Raw genomic sequence first — 12,085 nt, forward strand, 5'->3', positions numbered from 1 at the left:
TTTTTGTTTGCTGAAGTATTTTAATGGATATGTCATTTCACCCTTTAGGATGGATCTCCAAAAACATGTGTTAATACATTTTCTTACAGAGACTTGATATTATCATTATACCTAATAAGGCCTTAAGCCTATGTTTTAAAGTACAAATAAGAGGCTACTACTCCAGTAAACCAATGTTCAGTTCAGTTCAGTCGCTCAGTCGTGTCCGACTCTTTGTGACCCCATGAATCGCAGCATGCCAGGCCTCCCTGTCCATCACCAACTCCCGGAGTTCACTCAGACTCACGTCCATCGAGTCAGTGATGCCATCCAGCCATCTCATCCTCTGTCGTCCCCTTCTCCTCCTGCCTCCAATCCCTCCCAGCATCAAAGTCTTTTCCAATGAGTCAACTCTTCGCATGAGGTGGCCAAAGTATTGGAGTTTCAGCTTTAGCATCATTCCTTCCAAAGAAATTCCAGGGCTGATCTCCTTCAGAATGGACTGGTTGGCTCTCCTTGCAGTCCAAGGGACTCTCAAGAGTCTTCTCCAACACCACAGTTCAAAAGCATCAATTCTTCGGTGCTCAGCTTTCTTCACAGTCCAACTCTCACATCCATACATGCCCACTGGAAAAACCATAGCCTTGACTAGACGGACCTTTGTTATCTAGGTTGGTCATAACTTTCCTTCCAAGGAGTAAGCGTCTTTTAATTTCATGGCTGCAGTCACCATCTATAGTGATTTTGGAGCCCAGAAGAATAAAGTCTGACACTGTTTGCACTGTTTCCCCATCTATTTCCCATGAAGTGATGGGCCCAGATGCCATGATCTTCATTTTCTGAATGTTGAGCTTTAAGCCAACTTTTTCACTGTCCACTTTCACTTTCATCAAGAGACTTTTTAGTTCCTCTTCACTTTGTGCTCCCATTAAAGGCCAAGCTCTCAAGGAGCATGGCATTTAAGACCTTCCTCAGTTGGACTTGCAGCTGCTCACCCATCCTATCTTTCTCAGTCTCTGGAATGCCCCAGGTTTCTCCCAGTCCCACAGACTTTTTCCCATGCTGTATGCTGGACCGGGGTCTCTACTGTGTTTTGTCTTCACTGAAGCAGTTCACCTGCCTTCATCTTTTTGTATAATAATTCTCCCTGTCCTTTAAGGCCTAGTACTTTGTATTGGACTATAACATTTATATTCAATACTTCCTTTACTGTATGTGGATAGTCGTGAAACATCTATCTCTGCCAGATATATTAAACTCAGGACAGAGCTCTAGCTGCTTTTAATTTTTCTCTATCCTTTGTCTTTTCTTTGCCCCAGGCAGTTGCTCATATTATATGTTTAATAAATGCTTATCGAACTTTTTAAATTTGGAAGACTTACTAGCTCTTTTTTAGAAATCTTTTGAGTTTCTGAATTAAAATCCATGAAAAATATGAAGACTTAAAAATATCCTGTTCTGTATGTGGTCTGAAATAAGACTCAAGATTAGTATAATAATGGTTAATAATTTTTTATGGTTGGATTTTGATTTTAAATATGCTTTAAATTTGTTTCATCTAAGATTTTGAAAAGTGTTATTAACATGTTGTCTGATACGTTTTTGCTCTCTCCCTCAAGAACAACCATAATACAGAAACTTCACATTCATTTACTAAGCAAGAAATTGAAATATCTTTTTGCAATTTTTCTTTCCAGTGCACATGACATACCTAAGCAGCCAGTGGTACGTTTTAAAAGGAATAAACATCACAAAGGATCCATTTACTGTGTGGCCTGGAGTCCCTGTGGGCAGTTACTTGCGACAGGGTCAAATGACAAATACGTCAAAGTGCTGCCCTTCAATGCAGAGACTTGTAATGCAACAGGTAGGGGCCGAGTATGTAAGCAATAGCCTCCTAGTGTGTTCTTTATGTTTCCCCATGTGTGTCTCTAATACAGCTCTGTACTGTTTTTGGTAAAATCCAAGAATATACCTTTAAGAATTGTTTACAATTGCTTGCATTCATGAGGCATTATTCTTTTTTAGTAAGTTCTTACAAGGTGGCTGGGTGAATAACTTCCAGACTTGTATTCGTGAAATTTTCTAGAGTATCTGTTTTTTTCTTTCATTTTCTTTTGAGATTTATCTTGGCTTTTAAGCCAAGAAGATAACTCTGTATATGGCTCTCTTTTAGTGATGGTGGTAACTGAATCGATATTTTGATTTCTTTTTTTTTTTATTTTTTTTTATTTTTCCCGCGCTGCACGCCAGGGCCCCGGCCGCGGGTTCGGAGAACGACTGCTTGCGCCGCGCGATGGGCGAAGCGGCGGAGTGCGCGGGGCCGCCACGGGCGTGCGCGCGCGTGGAGGCGGGAGAAGTCATCCGCACCGCCCCTCGCCGCCAGAGGGGCTGGGGCCCGCGCTGGGGGCCCGGCCTTGGCGTGGCAGCGGCGGCCCGCCCCTCCTCCCTCGCTCCGCCCCGCCCCCTCGATATTTTGATTTCTTGAAGATTTTGTTTTAATTCAGTAAAATGAAATTGATTATTATATCAATCCCCAAATGATTATAGAGCATACCACTCTACCATTCTTCTCCTCTTGGTCAGTTTGGAGGCAGTTTAACAATCTTTAAATTATCACAGTAAGTTGAGCAGCGTCTTTTTTTAAAATTCTTATTGCTGTTTCAGGACCGGATCTGGAATTTAGTATGCATGATGGGACAATTAGAGACTTGGCATTTATGGAAGGCCCAGAAAGTGGTGGAGCTATTTTGATAAGTGCTGGAGCAGGGGATTGTAACATTTATACAACTGACTGTCAGAGAGGACAGGGCCTCCATGCTCTGAGTGGACATACTGGTATGTGATATCAGTCTCAGATGCTACTCTTTCTTTTGTTCATCTCATGCTTTTTTCCCCAATACATTTTCATTAATGAGGGTATATTGCATCAAAAGGGATTTCTTCAGGAGAAGAACGTTTTATTTCAAAAACTAAGTCATGAACTTTCGATAACAACACAGTAACTGTAGCTGACATTTTCCTGTTTGCTAAAGCCTTTACTTATACACATAATTCCTTAATTTAACCCTCACAACAACCTTATAAGCCTGAAGTTCCTGTCTCCATTTTTATACGTGAAAAAAGCAAAATTTGAAAAGGCAAAATGACTTGCTCATTATCTTACGGCTGATCATGACAGAACAGAGGTATCTCCCCAGGTCTCTCCCGTCCAAAGCTGGTGATGTAACCCTGCAATCCTGTGTTTCCTCTTTGGAAAATTTGCCATAATTTCAAATGGTACTTTTTTTTTTTTCAGTACTAATTATGATGTCCTGAAATATTTGACTCATCACAAAAGGTTTATGATTTTGATACAAGTTTTACTGAATTTAATTTTTTGAAAATTGCCAATATATTTGATATATGTGGAAAATCTCTACCACACAGTTTGAGTAACTAGATTATAAACATTCTCAACAATAAAGAATACTTAGCTTTGAATGTGTTATAGCAAAGTACTGTCCCACAGTAATAACTGACTCTGTGATCTTTTATAGGGCATATTTTAGCACTTTATACTTGGAGTGGCTGGATGATTGCATCTGGTTCCCAAGATAAGACTGTTAGATTCTGGGATCTTCGAGTACCAAGCTGTGTTCGTGTTGTTGGCACAACATTCCATGGAACTGGTAGGTTTTTCTGGAATTTAAATACATTTATATGAGAAAGAAACTTTATAAATTGCATTGACCTACTTCTTTGCCCCTGCAAAATATTAAAAAATCGGAACAATATAAACTAAATACTTGGTGTTTTATTGAGTAAATTCTTACTTTAAATTTACTTTAAATTCTTAAATTCCTTCATCTGTTATTCTATTTGTAAAAATAATATTCAACTAAGGAAATCGAGACCCAGGGAGATTAAATATCATGCCCTAATTATTCTGTTAGCAGGGCATTTTAGAACTCAGACCTTTTAAAAGAACATTTTTAAATGCATACATATGGCAGAAATTGAACAAAAGGTTATAGATCACTGTCTTCTTACTCCCATTTCTTGGTGTCTTCCCCTAAGGGACCAGTTTCTTATTTATTGTTCTAGAAATACTCTGTAAGTATATAACCAAAATGTTTGTGTATAATTTCCCTTCTCCTTTAAACACACATATACACAGACACAAATTGTAGCATATTTGCCTTACTTTTTTAACTTAACAAGGATTGCTCCATGTAAACTGAGGTTACTGCTCTTTGTGTTATATACACAGTATTCTGCCATTATTTTTGAGTCCCTTTTCTGCCTTTCTATTTTTTAATAGCAATTCTAAGGTACTTTTCCAAGTGAAAACGCCTGTCTTTCATTCTTAATTTTTTTGTTTTCTTTGAAAATGCTTTTTCCTCTCAGCTTTCATGGACATTGTTCTGTACTTTGAATCAACTCATATATGCTCTTCCACTTGTCTTCTCATGGTCAAGTGCTACTCATATTTGGTCTCAGCTCTTTCTAGCACCTAGCCAGAAAAGTCTTCTTTGCCTTAATTTGGGACCTTACTGTTATTTCTGTCTTTGAACTTCATTTATTTCCTTTAGACTTCATTTATTTCCTTTATCAGTACTTAAGATTATATATTTGTGTGTGGTCTCCTTCAATACAAATATTTTAAGTTTCACAAAGGCAGCAGTCATATATATTTTATTTCTCAGGGTAGATATAGCACCTACCATAGTGCCTGGCCCAAAGCAGTAGTGTTATAATAACTGTTGAATAAATGAACCTAGATTTCCGTTGTCACCATAAACTTTGCATGTGTAAAGCTAAACTCGTTATATCCTCTCTTCTTCCCATTTTCTCTGTTTTTGATAATGGTTCTCTTATTTCCTTATGCATCTAGATTTGAAATCTGGGGCTCATTTTTGACTTCTTTTTTTTTGCCCCCCGTCAGGCAGTTAATTGCCAAGACTATTGATTCTTTATTCAGTTTTTCCTGAAATCTGTGTGTCAACATTCAGGCCCTATTTTCTTCATTATTTTGCTATTCTATCTTATCTTCCAGTGGGTTCCCTTCTGTAGTCTGTCCATTTTAATTTGATACACACTTTCACATATATTAATCTTCCTAGAGCACTCCTTGGGTCATGTAAGTCTCTTGCTGAGAAACCTGCAGTGATGTTGTACTCTGTACAGGAACAAGCTCACACTGTACAGTTTGGCTTTCAAGATGCTTGACAGGTTTAGCCCTAACCTGCCTTTATGTCTTAGCTACAAGCTACCTTTTATGTTAACGTACTAAATCAAGTAACTCCAGCCAAACTAAACTACCTATCCTTAAATGTTTTTATTCTTTTCCTTTAAACATCTTCTCATGTAACTGTTCCTGATAGCCTCTTTTCTCTATCAAAAATTCAAGCAAAGATTATTTTTAATTACATGTATGTGTAATTATGTAAATGCATTCTCTCTTATTTATACTATTTACTGTTCTTCAGGACCTGACTTAGGTCCCCCTTTTCTTCCCAGGCCACTTTGGTTTACAGTAGTGTGTGTCAACCTTATTTTCATTATTGCTTCCCCTATGGGGAAAAACAAAATTATTTTTTTCCTAACAAGAGAAATTAAATACTAAGGAATGAGATTTTGGTTTGGTAGGGCTAAACTTTGAAGGGCTCCAAACCCTTGTTAACATTTAGGATTTTTTTGTCCCCTGAGAACCATTTTGCATCCCCTTGGAGGCATTGTTGTATGGCCTAAAGGGTCTGACCTGTGGACTCAGAGCTTATTTTTGGTTCAGTTCCTGTTGGTAGTTAATTATGTGTTGCTTAGAGATATTTTCCGCACTGTGTCCTAAAACATTTTGTTATTTAATCTTTTGTTCCCAGCTAGACTCTGAGCTAGGCATAGGAGAATTCTGGACACTTAACCAGCAGTGGGGCATTGGGAAAGGTGGCTCATCTGTTGCACTATAGGTAAAGCTCCAGGGGGTTCTCCCAGAGGACCAAAAAAAAAAAAAGATCTTTCTCATTTCTCACAGAATCTTGCTTCTAAGGATGCAAGTATTTATCAGTTGATTATTGGATTCTTCTACTATAACTGAACAGTATTAACAAGCTTATTAAATCTTTAGTGTATGATTCAGTGAAAATAAATAGCTGTTGAAGTTTAACTGTATTGATTTTTGCATATTGAAACTTTCATTCCTCCTGCTCTACAGGCAGTGCAGTGGCATCTGTAGCTGTAGATCCTAGTGGCCGTCTTTTAGCCACAGGACAAGAAGATTCCAGCTGCATGTTATATGACATAAGAGGAGGAAGAATGGTGCAAAGTTACCACCCTCATTCCAGTGATGTTCGCTCTGTCCGATTCTCTCCTGGAGCTCACTACTTGCTAACAGGATCCTATGACATGAAAATAAAGGTGACAGACCTACAAGGTGATGGAAGTTGCTCTCCCCTCTTTTTTTAGTCTTTCCTATTGTACTTGGGGTCTTTCTTTTATGTTAATCTAGTGTAATTGACTATACATCATTTTCAGGTTTCAGTTTTATAGCTTTTATGAGCAAATTACTTGGTAATGTATTGTGACAAATTATTAAACCAAGTGAATTGTTAAATGGTTTATAAAATATTTAAAAGAATCAACATTTATTATATTGGATCATTTTGAGATCAATGATAGTAAATGTTAAAATATACATTTATGTACTCCTATTTACTCCTACTTTAAAATACTTAGGGTATTAATATAATCTGTATATTTCCAGTATCTAGTTTTGTTTTAAAACATACATTAAGCAGGTGTTTATTGTATACCAACTAGGGACAGATAGAGATGAATAAGACAGGTAACTTTCTTACAGATGGAGCTTACACTTTAGAGGCCAATAAAAAGCAAACTAATAAACAGTGTAATTTTAGGTATTGGCTAGTGCTATTAAAAAATTATCAAGGTTAGAGAAAGTAACAAGGTAGACAGGGGAAACCTATGCTAGACAGGCTAGAGCAGGTCTCACCAAGAAGTGCCATTTGCACAGAGACCTGATGAGAAGGACAAGCCATGCCAGGACCCTAGGAACAGACCATAGGTTAAGGTGCTGAGGCAGGAATGGGTTTGGTTTAATCATGACACTACAGGAAACCAGTGTGGCTGGAATTTAGTGAACCAAAGGAAAGAGAGGCAGGAGAATAAATCAGAGGCAGGGTTTTGTAGGCATTTTAAAAAGCAGAATAAGAATCCTTTGCAAGATTTAAAACAGGGAGTGATACGGTCTGAAATTTTAAAAAATAATTTTGAGTTATAGGGACAGTGGATTATAAGTATAAATATTAGTGAGAAAGCAACTGGACCAGTTCCATGGGAGATGATGGTGGCTTGGACTAGGGTTGTAGACGGGGAGGTATAATAGTAAGAAGTGACTGAATTAGGAATGTATTTTAATTTGTTTCCGTTAGATTTGGGCAGGGAGGGAAAAAAGCAATCAGTGCTGATTCCTAGGTTTTTGGCATGAGCAAAGCAGATGGTACCATTAATTGAGATGAGGAAGACAGGTAGGGAGAGAGACAGGTTTAGGCAAGAAAATCAAGAGTTTGCTTTAAACAAGTTAAACTTAAGATGACTGGTAAGGCAATCAAATGAGATGTCAAATAGCTACTTGTATACCAGCCTGAAGCTCAGATGAGAAGTCAAGGTTGGTGATGAAATATGCATGGATGGTGTAAGTATCTAAATGGCTATGGTAGCATGGTACTGGATGAAATTTCGTAGCAGGTGAGGTAGAAAGGAAACAAATTTGAAAGCTGACTGCTAGGATTCACCAGAATTTAAGTCAGGAAGAAGAGGGCAGTCATCAAAGGAGACTGGGGTGTAGTGGCACTGAAGTCGAGGAGATAGGAAGAGTGAGAGAGTTTCAGGGAGACAGTGGCAGCTGTGTCATGTTGCTGTGCAGGTGTTACCAAATACTGCTCATGTAATTAGGTCTTCAGTAATTTAAACTGTTTAAACTTTTCAGTGTACTATATTAATGTGTTAGGCTTTTATATACTGTAGTGTCTTAAAGTAATAGGAGACCTATGAAATCTATACATATTCTGTAATGTAAATCAAATCTCTTTTCTTTAATTTAGGAGACCTCACCAAACAGCTTCCTATAATGGTGGTGGGGGAACACAAAGACAAAGTGATTCAGTGCAGATGGCACACCCAGGATCTTTCCTTCCTGTCATCCTCTGCAGACAGAACTGTAACCCTCTGGACTTACAATGGATAGAGTACAGCCACTGTCAATCTATGCAGTGAAAGCAGAGACTTAAGACTACTGAGTTGTGAACATTACGAAGCTGAAGAACATGGGTTGACCTGGAAAGTGGCTTAGCACGAGGAGGCCCCTTATTACCATGTACCCCTGTGATAGGAGCTGTTGGGTGGTGTTATTCTGCAGTGCTTTGAGTCTTCCACGTGAGCTCGTGCTGCTGTGACCTGCTGTATGTAGTCTTGTTGCCAAAGTCTGCGGAAGAGCTCTTATGTTGTCAGTGTGCACTCAAAGTCAAGGTGGATGATGTGTGTTCGGTTTAGTATTAAATGCATTCCTTGATCTTTGCCTAAATAACAGTTTTATATACATACTGAAACTGAACTATACTTTAAGCATATTACTACATGTAACGCAACCAAGTTCTACACAGATTAAACATAGGTATTCAGAAATTACTTTTGCTTTTCTCACAACCCCTGAGGATACTGTATCACTTTTCAGCTAGAGGTCAGAATTTTATGTCTCTCCAGAGTTACATTGTTACTTTAACTAAGGATCATTATGGAGTTTTAAAATGGATGGAAAACTGCTTCTTAGTGCATTATGTGGTATAGGCCTTTTCTTTTTTCTTAAACCCAGGGATATAATTATTACTTTGTCATATTATTTTGTTTCAGGCTTAAAAGGTAAACGTGTTTGCTTCAGAAACTTGTTCATTTCAATTTTTTGAATGCAACAAGATACCTCCCTTCTAAACTGTACTGTAGGCAGAGCAGCAGCGTTATGTGATGCAGAACTTGACGGTACAGTAAATTTACTGGCTAGCATTTTTCCTCTTAAAAATTTAAGACTTTGCCATAGACTATAGCATGGCTTGAAATGCTATGTCTGCATGATAATTTAAAATGGGAAATTTAAATTTTGCACTCCAAAAGCTTATTTGGACTTTTTTTCTTGCACTGTTTTGTGTAATTCAGAATAATGGTTTTATTTCTATGGTATTGTAGATCCTAACATTTATGTACCTTTATTTTCATATTGTACAGTAATTTACTTTAAATTATTAAATAGGCTATTTATTTTAAATGCATTTGAGTTGGTTCTAATTATTGAACTGTCTGTGCACTGTATGTAGCAAGCATTTTTAATCTATTGTATACAAGTGGAAAAGGTATTAGAAGTGTAACTGTGCTATTATTTCAATAAAGACCTCTTCACACCTAAACTATTCCTGTCTCTCAGTGTCTCTGGTTTTAAGTCTAGAATGCTGTTTCTCCAGTTTACTTGGCAACTTTTGTGTCTTTTCTTTTATTCACTATCTAGAGAACTTTCTACCCTGAATATACTGTGAAAGTTGATTAATAAAAGCCAGGCAAAATGTATAAATTCTAAGTTAGATTGCAGCTACACTGAACTGAGTACTTTAGAAACAAAATCTGATTAGTTTGTGGCTATTCAATAGTACCGTTTTCCTACCTCTCAGGTATGCAGAAGAGAATTTTGCTAAAAACAGGCCAGTCTCCTTTAGTGTACTTTCATACTTAGTACTACACATTCTAGATATTATAGCAGGTCATTAGTGTTAAGTTTAAAAGTAGGAATAAAAGGGGGGGCAGTTTCTTGAGGTAAACCAGATCAACTTCATGGTAAAAAGTGTTCATAAAATTATGTCTTCTACCTCCATCACTGTCAGGGAGAAAACTTGAAGATCTTCCAGTATGTTGGGTATTCGTTTTCCCTTTGCAGTGCATTAGACAATAAGCACTAAAAGTTACCTTATTTCAATAGCTATCTGGTTATATGTCATTTTTTCTGTGCATCCTCACTGTCTTCTGCATGGAAGTAAATGTGAGAAGCTTCATGTGAGAAAAGAGAACTGGAGTATCTACATTCTCTGACTCCTTAGTTGGGGGGTTCATGGAAGGAGAGTGGGAATGGGAGGGTGGTACAGACCTTGATTTCTCCCTGGCAGAAGCTTCAGAGGTCTGATTCAAGTTTCATTTTTATTTTTTTGGCCATGCCATGCAGCTTGTGGGATCATAGTCCCCCGACCAGGGATTGAACCTGTGTCACGACAATGAATGTGCTGAGTCTTAACCACTGGATTTCAGGGAATTACCCAAATTTCATTTTTTAAATGTTTAAGTGTTTTTAAAAATTGAGATAAGCTAAAAGACATAACAGTGAAAGGGTATTTCCCATGAAATCAGAGAAAATACTTGCAAGTCATGTCTGATAATGGATTAATATTCAGAATATATAAAGGTCTCCTATCAAAAATTAATTTAAAAATGGGCAAAAGACTTGAATAGACATTTCTTCAAAGATGACAGACAAATGGCCAATAAGCATGTGAAAAGATACTCTATCACTAATCATTAGGGAAATGCAACTGAAAACCGCCTCACACCCAGTAGGAGATCCACTATCAAAAAAAAAATAATAATAGGGACTTCCCTGGTGGTTTAGTGGTTGAGGCTGTGCTCCCAATGCAGGGGGTACAGGTTTGATCCCTGATGCAGGAACTAAGATCACACATGCTACGTGGTGTGGCCAAAAAACAAAAACAAGTAGGTTGTGGAGAAATTGGAACTCTTGTGCACTGTTGAAGGGAATACAAAATGGTGCAGCCATTGTGGAAAACAGTATGGTGGTTCCTCAAAAAATGAAAAACAGAATTACTGTTTAATCCAGCAATCCCACTTACCTCTAAGTGGGATCAAACTAATTCTGTTCCGAAAGAGTTCCGAATTCTCCACAACCTACTTGTTTTTGTTTTTTGGCCACACTGCAGAGTATATCATGAGAAACGCTGGGCTGGAAGAAGCACAAGCTGGAATCAAGATTGCCGGGAGAAATAATAACCTCAGATGTGCAGATGACATCACCCTTATGGCAGAAAGTGAAGAAGAACTAAAAAGCCTCTTGATGAAAGTGAAAGTGGAGAGTGAAAAAGTTGGCTTAAAGCTCAACATTCAGAAAACGAAGATCATGGCATCCGGTCCCATCACTTCATGGCAAATAGATGGGGAAACAGTGGAAACCATGTCAGACTTTATTTTTGGGGGCTCCAAAATCACTGCAGATGGTGACTGCAGCCATGAAATTAAAAGACGCTTACTCCTTGGAAGGAAAGTTATGACCAACCTAGATAGCATATTCAAAAGCAGAGACATTAGTTTTCCAACAAAGGCCCTTCTAGTCAAGGCTATGGTTTTTCCTGTGGTCATGTATGGATGTGAGAGTTGGACTGTGAAGAAGGCTGAGTGCCGAAGAATTGATGCTTTTGAACTGTGGTGTTGGAGAAGACTCTCATGAGAGTCCCTTGGGCTGCAAGGAGAGCCAACCAGTCCATTCTGAAGGAGATCAGCCCTGGGATTTCTTTGGAAGGAATGATGCTAAAGCTGAAACTCCAGTACTTTGGCCACCTCATGCGAAGAGTTGACTCATTGGAAAAGACTCTGATACTGGGAGGGATTGGGGGCAGGAGGAGAAGGGGACGACAGAGGATGAGATGGCTGGGTAGCATCACTGACTCGAAGGACGCGAGTCTGAGTGAACTCCGGGAGTTGGTGATGGACAGGGAGGCCTGGCGTGCTGCGATTCATGGGGTCGCAAAGAGTCAGACACGACTGAGCGACTGAACTGATGCTCAAAATAATTGAAATCGGGGTCACAAAGAGATATTGTACACTGATGTTCATAGCAGCATTATAAGAGCCAAAAGGTGAAAGAAACTGGAGTCTAACAGATAAATAAGCTGTGGTATACAATACAATGGAATAATTTCAGCCTTTAAAAAGGAAGGACATTTTGATACATATTATAATGTGGTTGATTCTTGAGGATATTATGCTAAGTGAAATAGGCCAGTTA

The 12,085-nt window shown here is 38.3% G+C and overlaps 1 protein-coding gene across 3 annotated transcripts in view; it reads left to right on the top strand.

Annotated features, from left to right (window-relative positions):
- WDR47 (WD repeat domain 47) overlaps positions 1–9,437 on the top strand; it is a 62,416-nt gene extending 52,979 nt beyond the window's left edge. For all 3 annotated transcript variants that reach the window (XM_010803263.3, XM_024990034.2, XM_010803268.3), the window contains 5 exons: positions 1,677–1,846; positions 2,647–2,817; positions 3,519–3,650; positions 6,173–6,391; positions 8,082–9,437. In XM_010803263.3, coding sequence (XP_010801565.1) covers positions 1,677–1,846; positions 2,647–2,817; positions 3,519–3,650; positions 6,173–6,391; positions 8,082–8,224 — 835 coding nt within the window. In that variant the 3' untranslated portion in view covers positions 8,225–9,437. The remainder of the gene's footprint in view (positions 1–1,676; positions 1,847–2,646; positions 2,818–3,518; positions 3,651–6,172; positions 6,392–8,081) is intronic.
- Positions 9,438–12,085: the final 2,648 nt, after the last annotated feature.

Source organism: Bos taurus, chromosome 3 (genome assembly GCF_002263795.3).
Source record: "Bos taurus isolate L1 Dominette 01449 registration number 42190680 breed Hereford chromosome 3, ARS-UCD2.0, whole genome shotgun sequence".
NCBI lineage: Eukaryota > Metazoa > Chordata > Mammalia > Artiodactyla > Bovidae > Bos > Bos taurus.